A 19,523-nucleotide genomic window follows, 5' to 3' on the forward strand; every position below is an offset into this window, starting at 1 on the left:
TTCTGACTTACTTTGTGGTCATGAACTCTGTCAAACGAAACTACGTACAACGTGATCAATCCGACTGCTACAGCACCGCTGTAGCCACCTGCTCTCTACTGAACTGAACTGCGCATGCACGCCCGACACATCGTCATACGTAATCGCGTAGTCACATGCCATGGGGAGGCACAACAATACAAACAAAGTTCTGATTCATGTAAATAAACACTCAACAATAATACACTATTTCTAGGAGCCTTTTGTACAGTTAGCGTGAATTGAAGTATAAAGTTCCCTCCAAAAACCCGCTTCATCGCCCAGCCAGGAAAATCACATCATGCATTGGAGAATAATTATTAAACAATATAACATGGGACTTTCTGCTGTTAGCTGGGCTAATTGTTACGACCAGCAGACAGTGATGAGGACTTACTTTATTCTTCAGAAACGTCCTTGTATTCCGATGCGTGTGTATTGTGGTTCACAATTTCACGTGTTAGGAAACCGTCACTTCACATAGTGTGCGCGTGAATGACAATCGCGCTGGCGTCGTATCCAACTCATACTTACCTGGCAGGGGGCGATACCATGATCAAGAAGGTGGTTCCCCCAAGGGTGAGGCTCAGCCATTGCACTCCGGTTGTGCTAACCCCTGCGAATTCCCCAAATGTGGGAATCTCGACTGCATAATTTGTGGTAGTGGGGGACTGCGTTCGCGCTATCCCCTGATAAATTTGTTTAAAAAAAATAGGGAAGCTAATTTTGGTGCTGGACTTCTGACACTGACCCAAAACTCCGGTAACTTGAGACCAGCGGAGTTCGCCATGTCGCTCAATTCGATCAAATTCTCAGCCTCGGAAACGTCAACGAGGCGGATGTCGGGGTCACCAATGTAGCGAGCAGTGACGGGAGTCGGAGGCAGAGTGTTGAAGTCCGGAGCCAAAGACCGGCGGTTTATTGATATCAGCTTCTCATCGTTTAACAGCAACAACAACTCACTCTGCGCGAGGCTCACAGACCTACCAACATTTTGTTCTTTTATCCTTTCATCCTTTCATCCCAACAAACTCCCCCTTCGTCCCAACGTTCCGTGGGTGAATTATGTTCTAATCACTACAAAATATTCTGCAGCCTTATATACAAGACAGTTACACCACTGACCTGGATATATGACTTGATAGCCGATAGCCCATCCACGCCAATGCAAGCCGTTGAAGTCACAGGGCGGCCATCTTGTTACTGCCATCTCGCGAGAAGACAACTGTAAACTACACGGTATTCGTACAGATGAGATACATACAGCTCGTAGAGACCGGAGGCGGTGTAGCAAACCCAGCCAGAAAATGGTGAAGCGTACTGGTGTTCCTTAAAGTTGTTTATTCCTTCCTTGTTCTGTTCTTTGACACACCGTAAGAGCTATACAGTAAACAAACAAATAAACATAAATAACAGTCCTTAGATATAACTTCAACACACTTTTAGTTGTACAAATGAAAAGTTAGCAAAAACAAAAGACTACTAGCATAAATCAACCACATAGGAGAAGCTGTCGTTAGCTTCAGTTCAATAGAAAATAACAACAAAAACAGCTCCTTTTCACATCATGAAAAATTACAATAAGCAAAACAAAATACCTTGTCCCCATTCCAGCTAGGTGCTTAGACAAAACGATGTAAATTGGCGATTCAGTCATCAACATGTTGAATCACGGTCCTCTTTTTTCTTTCTTTCTAGCGTCTTCTGTTACGTGTAAAGAGACCTCTAGTGGATAACACTTCCTACACTACCGGAAGTGCACCAAAATAAAAGCACGTCACATAGAAAATATCCAAAGCTTGTCAAATAAAAGTCTTATGAGTTCGTTACACTCCCACCAAATCATGAGTAAATAATGTTAAGGGGGAATGGATGGTGTACCATGTACATTAAGTACGAATGATTTCTAACTAAATCAACTTGCTGAGAACCAAGCCAAAGGCAAATAACAATTGCAGTGAATGAGTGAGTCTAATCACTTTCTAACAGCAGAACTAGCTTCTGAACTGGGCGCTCCACTTCAGACAGCTTGTGGAGACGCTCCCCTTTCTTTCCAAGCTCCTTGTCACCAACACAGACCTTAACTCTCCTCACTAGTCCATCTTCGTTGGCAGTAGTTTCTGATACTCTGCCCAATCTCCACTCATTCCTGTGTGAGTCCTCTCCTTTCATCATTACAATGTCTCCTATTTGCAGATTCCTCCTTGGTGTATGCCAGCGCTGTCTGAGAGCTATGTTGGCCAGGTATTCTTGTCTCCATCGACTCCAAAACTGTTCGGCCAGGTACTGAACCTGTCGCCACCTCTTCTTGCCATAAATGTCCTCTCTCACAAATGCACCAGGTGGGGGTAAGGCTTTGTCAATTTTCATAGTCAAAAGATGATTAGGGGTTAGCGGTTCAAGACTTTGAGGGTCGCTGAGATTGTCAACAGTCAATGGTCGGCTGTTGATGATTGCCATAGCCTCATAGAAGAAAGCCCGCAGCGAGGCATCGTTTAACCTGCCAGATGAAAGGGCAAGTGTGGACCTTAGAACACTTCTCACTGATCTGATTTGTCTTTCCCAAACTCCACCAACATGACTTGAATGAGGTGCATTCATGGAAAAATCACATTGTTTCTCCGAAAGAAACACAGACAGACGATCTGCATTAACTTCCCTTAAAGCCTCCTTGAGTTCATTTTTAGCTCCTACAAAGTTGCTTCCTTGATCGGACTTGATCTGTCTAACAGCACCTCGTATGGCAACAAAGCATCGGAGACCGTTGATGAGAGCATCAGTAGACATGTCGTCGAGCATCTCAAGATGAACTGCGCGGGAGCTGAGGCAAGTAAAGAGAAGACCATACCTCTTGATTTCCTTCCGTCCCTGTTTCGTAAGGAATGGTCCGAAGCAGTCCATTCCACAGTAAGTGAAGGGGGGTGATGGTTCTACACGTTCAGGAGGCAGATCAGCCATCCTTTGCTCCTCAATTGGTCTCCGGTGCCGTCTACAGGTGACACACTGACGAATATATGAAGTTACTGCCCTATTGATTCCTGGAATCCAGTATCCGTTTGACCTTATTTCATTAAGAGTGAGACCTTTGCCTTGATGTTTTGTCATTTTGTGGTAATGACCGATAATCATCTTCGTAATGTGATGATTTCTCGGGATGATCGCCGGATGCTTGATGCAATTGGGAAGAGAGGACTTACATAGCCGTCCTCCCACCCTGAGGACACCATCCTTGTCAAGAAATGCATCAAGCGAGTATAATGAATTGTGAGAGGGTAGGGAATTTCCTCCACTCAATAATTTCAACTCTGCTGGATACACGCTTTTCTGCAGGTTCTTAACTATGCAACATTCTGCCTCTTCACGTTCTGTTACTGTGGTAAGGGTATTCGCTGTGTTGTTGCGAACGCGCCTTATGATGCGTGCGACTGCTCGAGTAGCCAGTGACCAAGAGGAAAACTTGGACAAACGATCAATCAGGCTTACTTGTTCCGTAGTTCTTGTGCTAAATGTGAGGACATTTCTGACCTCTGGATCTCCTACCGTTAATTCGGGGATTTCATCCATTGGCAATTTAATTTCCTTGTTCCACAAGAATTTGGGTCCAGTGAACCAGATGGATGACAGAAGCTCATTCGGACTCAACCCCCTGGAAGCATGGTCAGCTGGATTTTCACTGGTTGGAATGTGCCTCCATTGTTCAGGGGATGAACTGAGGTGAATCTTCTGAACTCTGTTAGCCACAAAGGTGTGGAATCGCCGAGCTTCATTTTTGATGTAGCCCAAGACGACCTTGGAGTCAGTCCAGAAAAATTCCTCAGTAACAGCGTATCCCAGCTCCTCCTTGAGCATGTGGCTCATTTTCACAGAAACAACGGCAGCCGCCAGTTCTAACCTTGGAACAGTTGTGACCTTTAAAGGTGAGACACGTGATTTTCCTACAACTAATGTGCAGTGAACATCTCCATGTTCATTTTGAAGCCTCAAGTAAGAACACTGACCATATCCTTTCAAGCTAGCATCTGAGAAATGATGCAACTCCGTTTTGAAGACCTTTCCAAATCCCACAGGTGAGTAAGCGCGGGGAATGGTGACATTATGCAATTGCGCTAGCTCACTTCTCCATTGTATCCATTTTGGTTGAAGCTCCTTAAGAAGAGGATCATCCCAGCCTGTGCCTCGCCTGCACATCTCCTGAAGAATGATCTTTGCTTGGAGTAGAACTGGCGCCACAAACCCAAGGGGGTCAAACAGGGAAGCGACTGTTGAAAGAATGCCTCGTCGAGTTGCGGGCTGATCCTTCAAGCTGATACAAAACTGAAAACAGTCAGACTCCACATCCCACTGGATCCCAAGCACCCTCTCCAGTGGTAGGCTATCAAATGAGAGATCCATATTAGTGACATTGACCGCCCGTTCGGAAGGAGGTATGCTTTCTAGGACATCTCTGTCGTTTGACACAAACTTGTGGAGTCTGAGGCCGCTCATTGAACAGAGTTTGCGAGCTTCTCTGGCGAGCTGAATGGCCTCTTCTGTGCTTTCAATACTTGCAAGTCCGTCATCAACGTAGAAATCTCTCATGATGAATTGTGAACCCCTAGGATAGTGGTCACTGTTCTCCTTAGCAAGATGTTTTAACCCAAAGTTTGCACAACCAGGGGAAGAGGCTGCACCAAACAAATGAACCTTCATACGAAACTCAGAGGGAGGTGAGTTCAAATCTCCCTTCTTCCACCAAAGAAAGCGCAGGAAGTTACGATCAGCCTCATCCACATGAAATTGGTGAAACATTTTCTCGATGTCACATGTCAATGCAACAGGATGCTGACGAAATCGAATGAGAACCCCACTCAAATTATTCAGCATATCAGGCCCTGAAAGGAGGTGGTCATTCAAACTGGTTCCTTGGTATCTGGCAGAGCAATCAAACACGACACGAAGCTTATCAGGCTTCTTTGCATGGCGAACGCCGTGATGGGGAATGTACCATTTCTCACCTTCAATCCCATCATCCTTAATCTCCTCTGCATCTCCCCTTTCAATAACATCCTCCATGAATTCCACGTACTGTTCCTTATACCTTTCATCCTGCTGCAGTTTTCTTCTGAGGTGGTTGAGGCGTATTTTAACAGAGTTTTTGTTGTCTGGTAAACTGGGCCTATTTTTAAAAGGCAGGGGTAGTTCATAGTGGCCGTGTATGTTTTTCCGTATTCCCTTCTCCAGCTTTTTGAGGAAGATAATATCATCCTGTGACACTGTCTTGCTATCTTCGCTGCCATCCTTGAAGTCAAATTCCAGAGTTCGAATAACATCAGCTGGCGTTACTGGAGGTAGCTCCTTCACTGTTATCCTGTGACACAGACGACTCGTGCTCTGTGAATCATGGTTTTGAGATGATCGCCCTACAATACTCCATCCTAAGTCTGTCCTTACAGCATAGGGTTCTTCATCGCCTCCTAAAATGACTTGCCTTGGTGCCATGGCTCTAGAGCAGTTGTAGCCAATTAGAAGCGCTACCTCACAGTCCTTCATTGGTTGAAGCTCATCTGCTATTTCTCTGAGATGACTCCATTGCTTAGCGGTCTCACAAGTTGGAATGTGAGCACGATTCATCGGTATACAGTCCTTTGTGTAGGTGACTGGAAGATCAACCTGAGTGGCAGAGCTGTATCCTCTTACACGAAGGCCAATAACGGTCTCACTCGGAACGATTGTGTTTGTTCCACTCATGGTTGTCAATTTCAACTTCACTGGATGCTTTTGAGCACTGAGACTGTCACTCACGTTTTGGTTAATAAAAGTAGTATCACTTTGGGTGTCCAGCAAGGCGTACACAAGTTTCTCCACATTTGGATCAGTTTTAGAAGACACCCACACTGGTACCACCATTGATGTACACGATGCGCCATCGCTTGTGATACTGAGGGAGGTTGCAGCAGCATCATGATTTGACTCCATCTCAGAAGACGACCTTTCCTTGTCATAGTTATAATCATGAAGTACCGTAGGATGTTTGCCCTTGCAGTTGTCGCAGAAGTGACGATGACGACACTCCTTTGCTGCATGGCCAGATTTTAAGCATCCGTAGCAGAGTCTCTTTTCCTTTATGTAATTCCGTCGCTCTAACAGTGACATCTCTGTGAACTTGGGACATGCGTGGAGCTGGTGCATAGTATCCTGGCAAAGCATGCATGGAGGCTTAAGGTCTCTCTGGTTTGAACTTGGGGAGATAACATCCATAACTGTATGAGTTGTAAGAACACTAGCCTTGTTTCTCTTTGTGTCTCTAGAACCTTTTTTCTCAGTGTTGTCTGATGAATGAAGTGCGTACAGGGACGTAATTGGATTGCAGGCAATCTCAGCTTCAGTTGACACAAACATTGCAAAGTCCTTGAAACTTGGGAATTCTTGCCTTTCATTTAGGCTTTGTGTGACTTGGCGGTTCCAACGTGAAGCAGCCCAGTCTGGTAGCTTATAGACGAGCTTCTGGTTTTCCTCACAATCGTTTAATATGTCGAGACCCTTAACATGAGGCATGGCATCTTGACAGGAATTCAGAAAATCTGAGAAGTCTCGCAGCCCTTCAGCATCCTTAGGTAGTATCCTAGGCCAATTAGCTAACTTCACTCTAAATGCTCTCTGAATGCTGAATGGCTGGCCAAAACGATGGTTTAACTTATTCCAAGCATCCTGATAAGCGCTATCATCATTTCGGAAGAAGGTTCCATTTAGTACCTGAAGTGCTGGTCCACCAACATATTTCTTTAGGTAGTACAGTTTTTCCGCAGGAGTGATAGCTTTTTGGTCAATGAGAGAAAAGAATGACGCTTTCCATTCTGTGAATTGAATAGGATCACCGTTGAAGACGAATGGCTCGGGAACAGGGAGCTTATTCAAAGCTAAGCTGTCTTGAAAGACCTGAGCAAGAGAGGAAATGTCTGTATGAGAGGTTGTAACAACAGGTAGTGGCGGAACTGCAGATTCAGGCGGCCTTCTGACTTCTTTGTCCTTCTCAGTGCTAGTGCAGTCAAGATCGTCACATTCCATTTCCTTATTGTAAACGTTCAACTTGACCCTGGCTACTAGTACCTCCTTCTCTGCTTGCAGACGATCCAACTCACGCCGTTGTGCCTCTAGAGCTTTCCGTTGTTCCTCTTCTAGCTCTCTTATCACTTTCTTTTGTTTTTCTTCTGCAATCATCATCTCAAATTGTATCTCTTTTGCTGCTAGTTCAGCGGCTGCCTCTGTGCGTTTAGCTGCCATGAATGAAGCCACAGAGTGGTGGTCAGACTGACTGTAATTGGTCAAGGAAGCAGCAGATCCATAAACAGACCTTGCATAGTCACGATGTAGTAGTTCATGGAGGCGGTGCTTCTCTTGGTCCTCATTGAAATCCTCTTCATCGTATGTTGCTCTACTGTAAGAAATGGTGATGATTTCTGTAGTAACTGATTCGCACGTATCAACTCGTCTTCTCAACTCAGTGGATGGTGTGGAGAGATCTCGAATTTCAAAGTATATATACATTATATCATCTTTGGCTTTCTTAAGTTCTTCAATTAGAGTCCAGAGCTCATCATCTTTCATATATGACTTCAGTTCATCTCTTGCTCTGCGTATCTTTAGCTTCCATTTCTCATACATGGAGAGCAGCCTTTTCTCCTTTTTCTTAGCTTCTTCCATTTGTAGTACAAGCATTTTCTCCGTAGGGATCCGTGCACGTTCAGATCGCCGAGGACCAGCAGATGAGCCATCAAGTTCACCTGGTTTATCAGACTGTCCTTCTTTTCTCATTTCCTTTGGTTCCTTTAAGTGTGTTCCCTCTGGTGCACCTGCAGCAGCATGGGGTTCACCCTGGAGAACTGGAACTTTAGGTTGGGAGGCATCCATCTGCTCTGTTTCCTTAACGTTACCTAACTTTGACATTACTGATATAATTTCTGAATTATTAAATCAAAAGAAAGATGCAGAACTGACTAACCTTACAATAAAGAGCATTAACTTATTCTAAACGTGAGCCTATATAAAGCACAGCTTTCAAATAACTGTTAATGTTCAAGCACAAACCACAGAATATGAAAATCTAAGTAACAAATTGGTCACACACACAAATTGGTAACTCGACAGGCAGGAATGTGAAGGTAAATACCATTTTCAATTTGAAATGCCAAATTACATTGAGTCAAATGAGAACAATGACCTTAAATAAAGAGTCTTCAAAACCATCCGTTATATACAAAAATATCAAAAGTCTCTCTACTTTGATGTAGATTTGAAGATGTGTAAATGTTCAATATTCCAGTTGAAGAGGCTGTTCACGTGTTGTTCATCTTACCCGTAGTTTGGCATCAATGTCTGTGAGTGTGACTGTACGTAACCGTTGCGTGGAGTTGATGAGAATGTTGCCCAAGTTGGCGAAGTGGGTCATCCGTTGATATGCTGAGTTACGCGCTGCTTGATGACTCTGGGTTGGGAGCACGTGGTGACGATTCAGCAGCAGCGCCAGGCGTAGAGATGTAGATCCTCCATCATAGCCAGCCGTGGAAGCAACAAGTCATCAGCTCAGTGTGGATAAAGCTCTTACTGTAGCAAACCCAGCCAGAAAATGGTGAAGCGTACTGGTGTTCCTTAAAGTTGTTTATTCCTTCCTTGTTCTGTTCTTTGACACACCGTAAGAGCTATACAGTAAACAAACAAATAAACATAAATAACAGTCCTTAGATATAACTTCAACACACTTTTAGTTGTACAAATGAAAAGTTAGCAAAAACAAAAGACTACTAGCATAAATCAACCACATAGGAGAAGCTGTCGTTAGCTTCAGTTCAATAGAAAATAACAACAAAAACAGCTCCTTTTCACATCATGAAAAATTACAATAAGCAAAACAAAATACCTTGTCCCCATTCCAGCTAGGTGCTTAGACAAAACGATGTAAATTGGCGATTCAGTCATCAACATGTTGAATCACGGTCCTCTTTTTTCTTTCTTTCTAGCGTCTTCTGTTACGTGTAAAGAGACCTCTAGTGGATAACACTTCCTACACTACCGGAAGTGCACCAAAATAAAAGCACGTCACATAGAAAATATCCAAAGCTTGTCAAATAAAAGTCTTATGAGTTCGTTACAGGCGGGGTGAGGGATTTGTACCGGGTGCTCACTATATTTTAACAAGTTTAAAAAATATATATATAACAAGTTAAAAAATAAATTACAAATTGGACAGGTATGTACTGCTGCTTTGATTAATCATGTAATTTATACATGTAATTAAGGCAAGTTGTAAAATGTCTGAAGTCCTCTTGTTTTATGTTTAATTCATTTAACACACCATAAATCATGCTGTTTCTTACTTAGTACTGTTTCAAATGTTCTCCAATTTTGATACTGTACATGTATAGTATCGTATGCCGAGAAACATTTCTTCGGCCTCGCGACCTCAAAATTCTTGGCTTATCGGCTATCCAGTCATATATATAGATCAGTGGGCAGGTCACGTGATTGTCTTTTCGAGAAAATGTTGATCAAACAGCTCTTCTACTGTCGGCCACAGCATTAAACCAACAACCGATTGCTCTTGCAAATTGATATTTTTTTCATAGTTAAAAATAATAATAATAATTCCCTCAGGCATCAAGTACAACATCAAGAGGTAAGTTTATCGCAGCATTCTATTGGTCCCACGTGAACCACGTGACACAAAACATACAACACACAAAGATCTGAAAGCATTCGATTGATGCAGGTTGAAAAAAAAACAGTTTACGGAACTTCATTATTATCTGAGTATAGTTGTTTGGCGTGTCGGCATGTGACCATTATGATGAGGCGATGTGAGCAACCGTAACTTAAGGTTGTAGTCTCTGGAATTAAGACCTCGCCCCTTTCACTGTGTTGGTATCGCTTCTCGGCCTTTTGGCTAAGATCAAGTGTAGTATCTGTTCTTATCAGTTTAATATCTGATACGTCCCCTATTCGGGGATCATATATTAAATTGTTTTTTGGAACATGGAGATGGAAGAGGGGCTTGCTCCGTCCTCTCCACGCATGGACCTGGTATTGCAGTACTTCCAGGAACCGTGCACCCCCTGGCAAGGTCGATGTAAAAACATTTATAGTTTGTTTAACCCACCAGTCTTATCTCCATCATTTTAGCGTCTGTATGTATGTTGTGCACGCGGAGCCCACTTCTATGGCCTTCCCCGTGCCTGCGTGGGTCTTCTCCGGGTACTCCGGTCTCCTCCCACATTCCAAAGACATGCACGGCAGGTTAATTGGGCGCTCCCAATTGTCCCTAAGCGTGCTTGTGAGCAGTGTTGGGAATAACGAAGTTTAAATATAACGGCGTTAGAAACTGCGTTGCTTTTTCACTAACAGAGCAATCAAATTAATTACTGTTCCTATCGTTACAACGCCGTTAGCGTTACTGATAATGTAAAGTGCCGCATTACAAAAATGTGGTTTCAGGAAGCGCCGCGGTGTCAAGCTTTCGCCCAGCTGACAGACAGCTCCACATCAGTGGGGGTGGGGGAGGGGAAGTTATGTTTATTGTTTTGATGTAGTCGGGTAATTTGTCTGTTTTATTCCAATTCGAAACGTTGCATGTTTTACCGTGTGAATGGGCGCAGTTTAATGTTATGTTAATTATCAAATTGCTTGTGTATGACGACGCGTTGTAGCTGCCTGCCTTCAATTTATTTTCCTGTAAATATCTCCACTTTCTGTTCATTACTCTCAATTTAAATTAGTCTTAAATGATGCACATTGACTGAGATGTTTCATCTTCCCAATATTAAATCCATATTGAGTTTTATAAGATTTTTAAACTGTCAATGTCTGCTTCACAAATTGATTTTTTTTACACTCACGTCTCCAGTAGGTGTCGCTCCACACTGGCTCTCGCTACTCATCGTTTCCTACATAGGTGGATGATGATAATAATCATCATCCACTGACGACAACCATAAGTGAATGATCTTTTAACTCCTACGTTAGTATTGGGGAGGCTATTATGCTGGCTCATGGAAGGTGTATACACTACACAGGATGGTGTATCGATCAGAATACAGGAGAATGCGTTATTCTGATATTTCAGACTCTGTTTCACCTGTTTCATCTACATCCATTTCACCTGTTGCTTCAACCCGCTTGTCTCGACCTCATTGTCTCCACCTGTACCCTCATCTCCTGAATAACCAGTAAAGAATCAACAAACCACCATAACGCATTCTCCTGTATTCTGATCGATGTTGATTTCAACAGGTGAAATGGATGTAGATGAAACAGGTGAAACAGAGTCTGAAATATCAGAATAACAATAATAAGGGGATGCACAATATTTAGATGTCACACAAATTATACAATGACATAATAAGTATTTATATGCCTTAGAAACTCCATAAAGGACAAACACAAAGAAAACATTGCCCACGCAATAGGTATTATATTTATACTGCTCAAAATGACCTACTACAGTCATTTAGAATTCACTTGAATGCACGTAAATGTTTTACTGGTCTATGGGGACCTCTAGCGGCCACCAAGAACAGTAAAATAGCCAGTTGGTAATGGCGACTGTTACAGAGCTGTAGCGTCCCGCGGTTCACTTCTAAACTCCGTATATAGCCATCGAAACTAGCATACAAGTTGGAAATACACATAAACAATGCAACAATAAACATTTCTGACTTACTTTGTGGTCATGAACTCTGTCAAACGAAACTACGTACAACGTGATCAATCCGACTGCTACAGCACCGCTGTAGCCACCTGCTCTCTACTGAACTGAACTGCGCATGCACGCCCGACACATCGTCATACGTAATCGCGTAGTCACATGCCATGGGGAGGCACAACAATACAAACAAAGTTCTGATTCATGTAAATAAACACTCAACAATAATACACTATTTCTAGGAGCCTTTTGTACAGTTAGCGTGAATTGAAGTATAAAGTTCCCTCCAAAAACCCGCTTCATCGCCCAGCCAGGAAAATCACATCATGCATTGGAGAATAATTATTAAACAATATAACATGGGACTTTCTGCTGTTAGCTGGGCTAATTGTTACGACCAGCAGACAGTGATGAGGACTTACTTTATTCTTCAGAAACGTCCTTGTATTCCGATGCGTGTGTATTGTGGTTCACAATTTCACGTGTTAGGAAACCGTCACTTCACATAGTGTGCGCGTGAATGACAATCGCGCTGGCGTCGTATCCAACTCATACTTACCTGGCAGGGGGCGATACCATGATCAAGAAGGTGGTTCCCCCAAGGGTGAGGCTCAGCCATTGCACTCCGGTTGTGCTAACCCCTGCGAATTCCCCAAATGTGGGAATCTCGACTGCATAATTTGTGGTAGTGGGGGACTGCGTTCGCGCTATCCCCTGATAAATTTGTTTAAAAAAAATAGGGAAGCTAATTTTGGTGCTGGACTTCTGACACTGACCCAAAACTCCGGTAACTTGAGACCAGCGGAGTTCGCCATGTCGCTCAATTCGATCAAATTCTCAGCCTCGGAAACGTCAACGAGGCGGATGTCGGGGTCACCAATGTAGCGAGCAGTGACGGGAGTCGGAGGCAGAGTGTTGAAGTCCGGAGCCAAAGACCGGCGGTTTATTGATATCAGCTTCTCATCGTTTAACAGCAACAACAACTCACTCTGCGCGAGGCTCACAGACCTACCAACATTTTGTTCTTTTATCCTTTCATCCTTTCATCCCAACAAACTCCCCCTTCGTCCCAACGTTCCGTGGGTGAATTATGTTCTAATCACTACAAAATATTCTGCAGCCTTATATACAAGACAGTTACACCACTGACCTGGATATATGACTTGATAGCCGATAGCCCATCCACGCCAATGCAAGCCGTTGAAGTCACAGGGCGGCCATCTTGTTACTGCCATCTCGCGAGAAGACAACTGTAAACTACACGGTATTCGTACAGATGAGATACATACAGCTCGTAGAGACCGGAGGCGGTGTAGCAAACCCAGCCAGAAAATGGTGAAGCGTACTGGTGTTCCTTAAAGTTGTTTATTCCTTCCTTGTTCTGTTCTTTGACACACCGTAAGAGCTATACAGTAAACAAACAAATAAACATAAATAACAGTCCTTAGATATAACTTCAACACACTTTTAGTTGTACAAATGAAAAGTTAGCAAAAACAAAAGACTACTAGCATAAATCAACCACATAGGAGAAGCTGTCGTTAGCTTCAGTTCAATAGAAAATAACAACAAAAACAGCTCCTTTTCACATCATGAAAAATTACAATAAGCAAAACAAAATACCTTGTCCCCATTCCAGCTAGGTGCTTAGACAAAACGATGTAAATTGGCGATTCAGTCATCAACATGTTGAATCACGGTCCTCTTTTTTCTTTCTTTCTAGCGTCTTCTGTTACGTGTAAAGAGACCTCTAGTGGATAACACTTCCTACACTACCGGAAGTGCACCAAAATAAAAGCACGTCACATAGAAAATATCCAAAGCTTGTCAAATAAAAGTCTTATGAGTTCGTTACACTCCCACCAAATCATGAGTAAATAATGTTAAGGGGGAATGGATGGTGTACCATGTACATTAAGTACGAATGATTTCTAACTAAATCAACTTGCTGAGAACCAAGCCAAAGGCAAATAACAATTGCAGTGAATGAGTGAGTCTAATCACTTTCTAACAGCAGAACTAGCTTCTGAACTGGGCGCTCCACTTCAGACAGCTTGTGGAGACGCTCCCCTTTCTTTCCAAGCTCCTTGTCACCAACACAGACCTTAACTCTCCTCACTAGTCCATCTTCGTTGGCAGTAGTTTCTGATACTCTGCCCAATCTCCACTCATTCCTGTGTGAGTCCTCTCCTTTCATCATTACAATGTCTCCTATTTGCAGATTCCTCCTTGGTGTATGCCAGCGCTGTCTGAGAGCTATGTTGGCCAGGTATTCTTGTCTCCATCGACTCCAAAACTGTTCGGCCAGGTACTGAACCTGTCGCCACCTCTTCTTGCCATAAATGTCCTCTCTCACAAATGCACCAGGTGGGGGTAAGGCTTTGTCAATTTTCATAGTCAAAAGATGATTAGGGGTTAGCGGTTCAAGACTTTGAGGGTCGCTGAGATTGTCAACAGTCAATGGTCGGCTGTTGATGATTGCCATAGCCTCATAGAAGAAAGCCCGCAGCGAGGCATCGTTTAACCTGCCAGATGAAAGGGCAAGTGTGGACCTTAGAACACTTCTCACTGATCTGATTTGTCTTTCCCAAACTCCACCAACATGACTTGAATGAGGTGCATTCATGGAAAAATCACATTGTTTCTCCGAAAGAAACACAGACAGACGATCTGCATTAACTTCCCTTAAAGCCTCCTTGAGTTCATTTTTAGCTCCTACAAAGTTGCTTCCTTGATCGGACTTGATCTGTCTAACAGCACCTCGTATGGCAACAAAGCATCGGAGACCGTTGATGAGAGCATCAGTAGACATGTCGTCGAGCATCTCAAGATGAACTGCGCGGGAGCTGAGGCAAGTAAAGAGAAGACCATACCTCTTGATTTCCTTCCGTCCCTGTTTCGTAAGGAATGGTCCGAAGCAGTCCATTCCACAGTAAGTGAAGGGGGGTGATGGTTCTACACGTTCAGGAGGCAGATCAGCCATCCTTTGCTCCTCAATTGGTCTCCGGTGCCGTCTACAGGTGACACACTGACGAATATATGAAGTTACTGCCCTATTGATTCCTGGAATCCAGTATCCGTTTGACCTTATTTCATTAAGAGTGAGACCTTTGCCTTGATGTTTTGTCATTTTGTGGTAATGACCGATAATCATCTTCGTAATGTGATGATTTCTCGGGATGATCGCCGGATGCTTGATGCAATTGGGAAGAGAGGACTTACATAGCCGTCCTCCCACCCTGAGGACACCATCCTTGTCAAGAAATGCATCAAGCGAGTATAATGAATTGTGAGAGGGTAGGGAATTTCCTCCACTCAATAATTTCAACTCTGCTGGATACACGCTTTTCTGCAGGTTCTTAACTATGCAACATTCTGCCTCTTCACGTTCTGTTACTGTGGTAAGGGTATTCGCTGTGTTGTTGCGAACGCGCCTTATGATGCGTGCGACTGCTCGAGTAGCCAGTGACCAAGAGGAAAACTTGGACAAACGATCAATCAGGCTTACTTGTTCCGTAGTTCTTGTGCTAAATGTGAGGACATTTCTGACCTCTGGATCTCCTACCGTTAATTCGGGGATTTCATCCATTGGCAATTTAATTTCCTTGTTCCACAAGAATTTGGGTCCAGTGAACCAGATGGATGACAGAAGCTCATTCGGACTCAACCCCCTGGAAGCATGGTCAGCTGGATTTTCACTGGTTGGAATGTGCCTCCATTGTTCAGGGGATGAACTGAGGTGAATCTTCTGAACTCTGTTAGCCACAAAGGTGTGGAATCGCCGAGCTTCATTTTTGATGTAGCCCAAGACGACCTTGGAGTCAGTCCAGAAAAATTCCTCAGTAACAGCGTATCCCAGCTCCTCCTTGAGCATGTGGCTCATTTTCACAGAAACAACGGCAGCCGCCAGTTCTAACCTTGGAACAGTTGTGACCTTTAAAGGTGAGACACGTGATTTTCCTACAACTAATGTGCAGTGAACATCTCCATGTTCATTTTGAAGCCTCAAGTAAGAACACTGACCATATCCTTTCAAGCTAGCATCTGAGAAATGATGCAACTCCGTTTTGAAGACCTTTCCAAATCCCACAGGTGAGTAAGCGCGGGGAATGGTGACATTATGCAATTGCGCTAGCTCACTTCTCCATTGTATCCATTTTGGTTGAAGCTCCTTAAGAAGAGGATCATCCCAGCCTGTGCCTCGCCTGCACATCTCCTGAAGAATGATCTTTGCTTGGAGTAGAACTGGCGCCACAAACCCAAGGGGGTCAAACAGGGAAGCGACTGTTGAAAGAATGCCTCGTCGAGTTGCGGGCTGATCCTTCAAGCTGATACAAAACTGAAAACAGTCAGACTCCACATCCCACTGGATCCCAAGCACCCTCTCCAGTGGTAGGCTATCAAATGAGAGATCCATATTAGTGACATTGACCGCCCGTTCGGAAGGAGGTATGCTTTCTAGGACATCTCTGTCGTTTGACACAAACTTGTGGAGTCTGAGGCCGCTCATTGAACAGAGTTTGCGAGCTTCTCTGGCGAGCTGAATGGCCTCTTCTGTGCTTTCAATACTTGCAAGTCCGTCATCAACGTAGAAATCTCTCATGATGAATTGTGAACCCCTAGGATAGTGGTCACTGTTCTCCTTAGCAAGATGTTTTAACCCAAAGTTTGCACAACCAGGGGAAGAGGCTGCACCAAACAAATGAACCTTCATACGAAACTCAGAGGGAGGTGAGTTCAAATCTCCCTTCTTCCACCAAAGAAAGCGCAGGAAGTTACGATCAGCCTCATCCACATGAAATTGGTGAAACATTTTCTCGATGTCACATGTCAATGCAACAGGATGCTGACGAAATCGAATGAGAACCCCACTCAAATTATTCAGCATATCAGGCCCTGAAAGGAGGTGGTCATTCAAACTGGTTCCTTGGTATCTGGCAGAGCAATCAAACACGACACGAAGCTTATCAGGCTTCTTTGCATGGCGAACGCCGTGATGGGGAATGTACCATTTCTCACCTTCAATCCCATCATCCTTAATCTCCTCTGCATCTCCCCTTTCAATAACATCCTCCATGAATTCCACGTACTGTTCCTTATACCTTTCATCCTGCTGCAGTTTTCTTCTGAGGTGGTTGAGGCGTATTTTAACAGAGTTTTTGTTGTCTGGTAAACTGGGCCTATTTTTAAAAGGCAGGGGTAGTTCATAGTGGCCGTGTATGTTTTTCCGTATTCCCTTCTCCAGCTTTTTGAGGAAGATAATATCATCCTGTGACACTGTCTTGCTATCTTCGCTGCCATCCTTGAAGTCAAATTCCAGAGTTCGAATAACATCAGCTGGCGTTACTGGAGGTAGCTCCTTCACTGTTATCCTGTGACACAGACGACTCGTGCTCTGTGAATCATGGTTTTGAGATGATCGCCCTACAATACTCCATCCTAAGTCTGTCCTTACAGCATAGGGTTCTTCATCGCCTCCTAAAATGACTTGCCTTGGTGCCATGGCTCTAGAGCAGTTGTAGCCAATTAGAAGCGCTACCTCACAGTCCTTCATTGGTTGAAGCTCATCTGCTATTTCTCTGAGATGACTCCATTGCTTAGCGGTCTCACAAGTTGGAATGTGAGCACGATTCATCGGTATACAGTCCTTTGTGTAGGTGACTGGAAGATCAACCTGAGTGGCAGAGCTGTATCCTCTTACACGAAGGCCAATAACGGTCTCACTCGGAACGATTGTGTTTGTTCCACTCATGGTTGTCAATTTCAACTTCACTGGATGCTTTTGAGCACTGAGACTGTCACTCACGTTTTGGTTAATAAAAGTAGTATCACTTTGGGTGTCCAGCAAGGCGTACACAAGTTTCTCCACATTTGGATCAGTTTTAGAAGACACCCACACTGGTACCACCATTGATGTACACGATGCGCCATCGCTTGTGATACTGAGGGAGGTTGCAGCAGCATCATGATTTGACTCCATCTCAGAAGACGACCTTTCCTTGTCATAGTTATAATCATGAAGTACCGTAGGATGTTTGCCCTTGCAGTTGTCGCAGAAGTGACGATGACGACACTCCTTTGCTGCATGGCCAGATTTTAAGCATCCGTAGCAGAGTCTCTTTTCCTTTATGTAATTCCGTCGCTCTAACAGTGACATCTCTGTGAACTTGGGACATGCGTGGAGCTGGTGCATAGTATCCTGGCAAAGCATGCATGGGGGCTTAAGGTCTCTCTGGTTTGAACTTGGGGAGATAACATCCATAACTGTATGAGTTGTAAGAACACTAGCCTTGTTTCTCTTTGTGTCTCTAGAACCTTTTTTCTCAGTGTTGTCTGATGAATGAAGTGCGTACAGGGACGTAATTGGATTGCAGGCAATCTCAGCTTCAGTTGACACAAACATTGCAAAGTCCTTGAAACTTGGGAATTCTTGCCTTTCATTTAGGCTTTGTGTGACTTGGCGGTTCCAACGTGAAGCAGCCCAGTCTGGTAGCTTATAGACGAGCTTCTGGTTTTCCTCACAATCGTTTAATATGTCGAGACCCTTAACATGAGGCATGGCATCTTGACAGGAATTCAGAAAATCTGAGAAGTCTCGCAGCCCTTCAGCATCCTTAGGTAGTATCCTAGGCCAATAGGTCGCTTGCACATGTCGTCACTTCCGCCTCGGATTTCTTGTAGTCGCCATGCTGGGTGGCCTCCATTTACGTAGCGATTCGGTCTAACACGTATCTATCACGTTTGTTTTCTGCGTTTAAAATGGTACATTGTTGCTGCATCGTTGGCTGTTCGAACAAAGCCAAGGGGGAAAATGGTCGGTCTTTTTTCCGAATTCCGAAAATAATTAGGAACCAGGGCCTGGAGACAGAGGAGTGCGGACTCCGGAGGGAAGTCGTTACTTTGGGCTCGTGTGTGCAGCGATCACTTTGTGAGCGGTAAGCTTGTTTACCTTTATTTAATGCATGAGGATTAATAACGTTTCGACCGCCCATATATGGGCAAGTTGCTTATGTTTTGGATTCATGAGCAAGCAAGTTCGGTAGTACAAGCTGGCTAGCGGACGTTAGCCGAAAGCTAACATCGAACATTTTCACCCAAGTAGTGCCAGTGCAAAGTGTTTACTGCTGAAATTGGATTGATTAGTCTTGGGCTTTTAATGCCGATAACATGTTTTTTGGTGGCAAAATGTAAACTTGGAAAAAAAAGAGACAGAAGGGGCTGATGCAAGAAAACAGACCCCCGGGGGTGATGCAAGAAAACAGAACCCGGTAGCCTACACATCATGCTAAAGAACTTATTCACGGCCACCCTACTGCGGTAAAATAACCAGTCTTTCCATATTTTATTTGTTTATATATTTGTTTATTTTAACAGGTCGCCCTGCGCCCGTTTTTCTGTCCAATCATCCCGACTGGGCTCCAACATTAAAGTTGGGTCCCAAGTTACAACATCTATGTCTCAGCCCAGTCGGTGCCAAGATATGAACGTGCACAGGAGAGACAAGCAAAGAAAAGACGACTCGAAGTGGCAGAGATTGTTGCAGTTATGCAGCCAGATGGCTCCAGTAACCTGTACCCTCAAGTACTGCTGACATCATTGACTCTGGTATGCCACTCAGAATTCATTACATGATATATTGTATGCATGAGTGAATGTATGTGTTTGTTTGTGTGTGTACACGCACCTTATATTTTAGAGACATTTGGAAGTGTTTATAGAAATAAGTATTTGCCTGTAGCAATGTTCATACATTAAAAAATGCAACAAAATGTGTACATTTCTTTTACACTGACAAAAAAACTATACTAATTTACTATATTAAACCTATTACTGG

General features: G+C 43.8%; 2 protein-coding genes and 3 non-coding genes across 6 annotated transcripts; 3 read left to right on the plus strand and 2 right to left on the minus strand.

Annotated features, from left to right (window-relative positions):
• The first annotated feature begins 544 nt into the window (after nucleotides 1-544).
• LOC144008240 (U1 spliceosomal RNA) lies at nucleotides 545-710 on the plus strand. The gene has a single exon (XR_013280754.1). It is a non-coding gene; the product is annotated as a U1 spliceosomal RNA (small nuclear RNA).
• Nucleotides 711-1,339: 629 nt separating this feature from the next.
• Nucleotides 1,340-9,960, minus strand: LOC144007844 (uncharacterized). Of its 2 annotated transcripts, none has more exons than XR_013280395.1 (2): nucleotides 1,617-9,960; nucleotides 1,340-1,398 (listed from the first exon to the last, which is right to left on the minus strand). XR_013280395.1 is itself a non-coding variant. In XM_077507765.1 (2 exons), the coding sequence occupies exon 2, from the start codon at nucleotides 7,939-7,941 to the stop codon at nucleotides 1,990-1,992; it is 5,952 nt and encodes a 1,983-aa protein (XP_077363891.1). In that variant the 5' UTR covers nucleotides 7,942-8,693; nucleotides 8,912-9,960; the 3' UTR covers nucleotides 1,340-1,989. The 2 variants fall into 2 exon arrangements, 1 of the variants encoding a protein (XP_077363891.1); XM_077507765.1 differs by having other exon boundaries at nucleotides 1,340-8,693; nucleotides 8,912-9,960.
• On the plus strand, nucleotides 9,915-10,105 carry LOC144008158 (U2 spliceosomal RNA). Its single transcript, XR_013280684.1, has one exon. It is a non-coding gene; the product is annotated as a U2 spliceosomal RNA (small nuclear RNA).
• Nucleotides 10,106-12,240: 2,135 nt separating this feature from the next.
• On the plus strand, nucleotides 12,241-12,406 carry LOC144008241 (U1 spliceosomal RNA). The gene has a single exon (XR_013280755.1). It is a non-coding gene; the product is annotated as a U1 spliceosomal RNA (small nuclear RNA).
• Nucleotides 12,407-13,035: 629 nt separating this feature from the next.
• On the minus strand, nucleotides 13,036-19,517 carry LOC144007674 (uncharacterized). The gene is made up of 2 exons (XM_077507506.1): nucleotides 13,313-19,517; nucleotides 13,036-13,094 (listed from the first exon to the last, which is right to left on the minus strand). The coding sequence occupies exon 1, from the start codon at nucleotides 18,246-18,248 to the stop codon at nucleotides 13,686-13,688; it is 4,563 nt and encodes a 1,520-aa protein (XP_077363632.1). The 5' UTR covers nucleotides 18,249-19,517; the 3' UTR covers nucleotides 13,036-13,094; nucleotides 13,313-13,685.
• Between the last annotated feature and the right edge of the window lie 6 nt (nucleotides 19,518-19,523).

This window comes from Festucalex cinctus, chromosome 19 (assembly GCF_051991245.1).
Source record: "Festucalex cinctus isolate MCC-2025b chromosome 19, RoL_Fcin_1.0, whole genome shotgun sequence".
Taxonomy (NCBI): Eukaryota; Metazoa; Chordata; class Actinopteri; order Syngnathiformes; family Syngnathidae; genus Festucalex; species Festucalex cinctus.

Bases quoted from the DNA above. Each gene is read 5' to 3' on its own strand.
- LOC144007844 (XM_077507765.1), bottom strand. From the start codon at position 7,941: ATGTCAAAGTTAGGTAACGTTAAGGAAACAGAGCAGATGGATGCCTCC.
- LOC144007674 (XM_077507506.1), bottom strand. From the start codon at position 18,248: ATGCCTCATGTTAAGGGTCTCGACATATTAAACGATTGTGAGGAAAAC.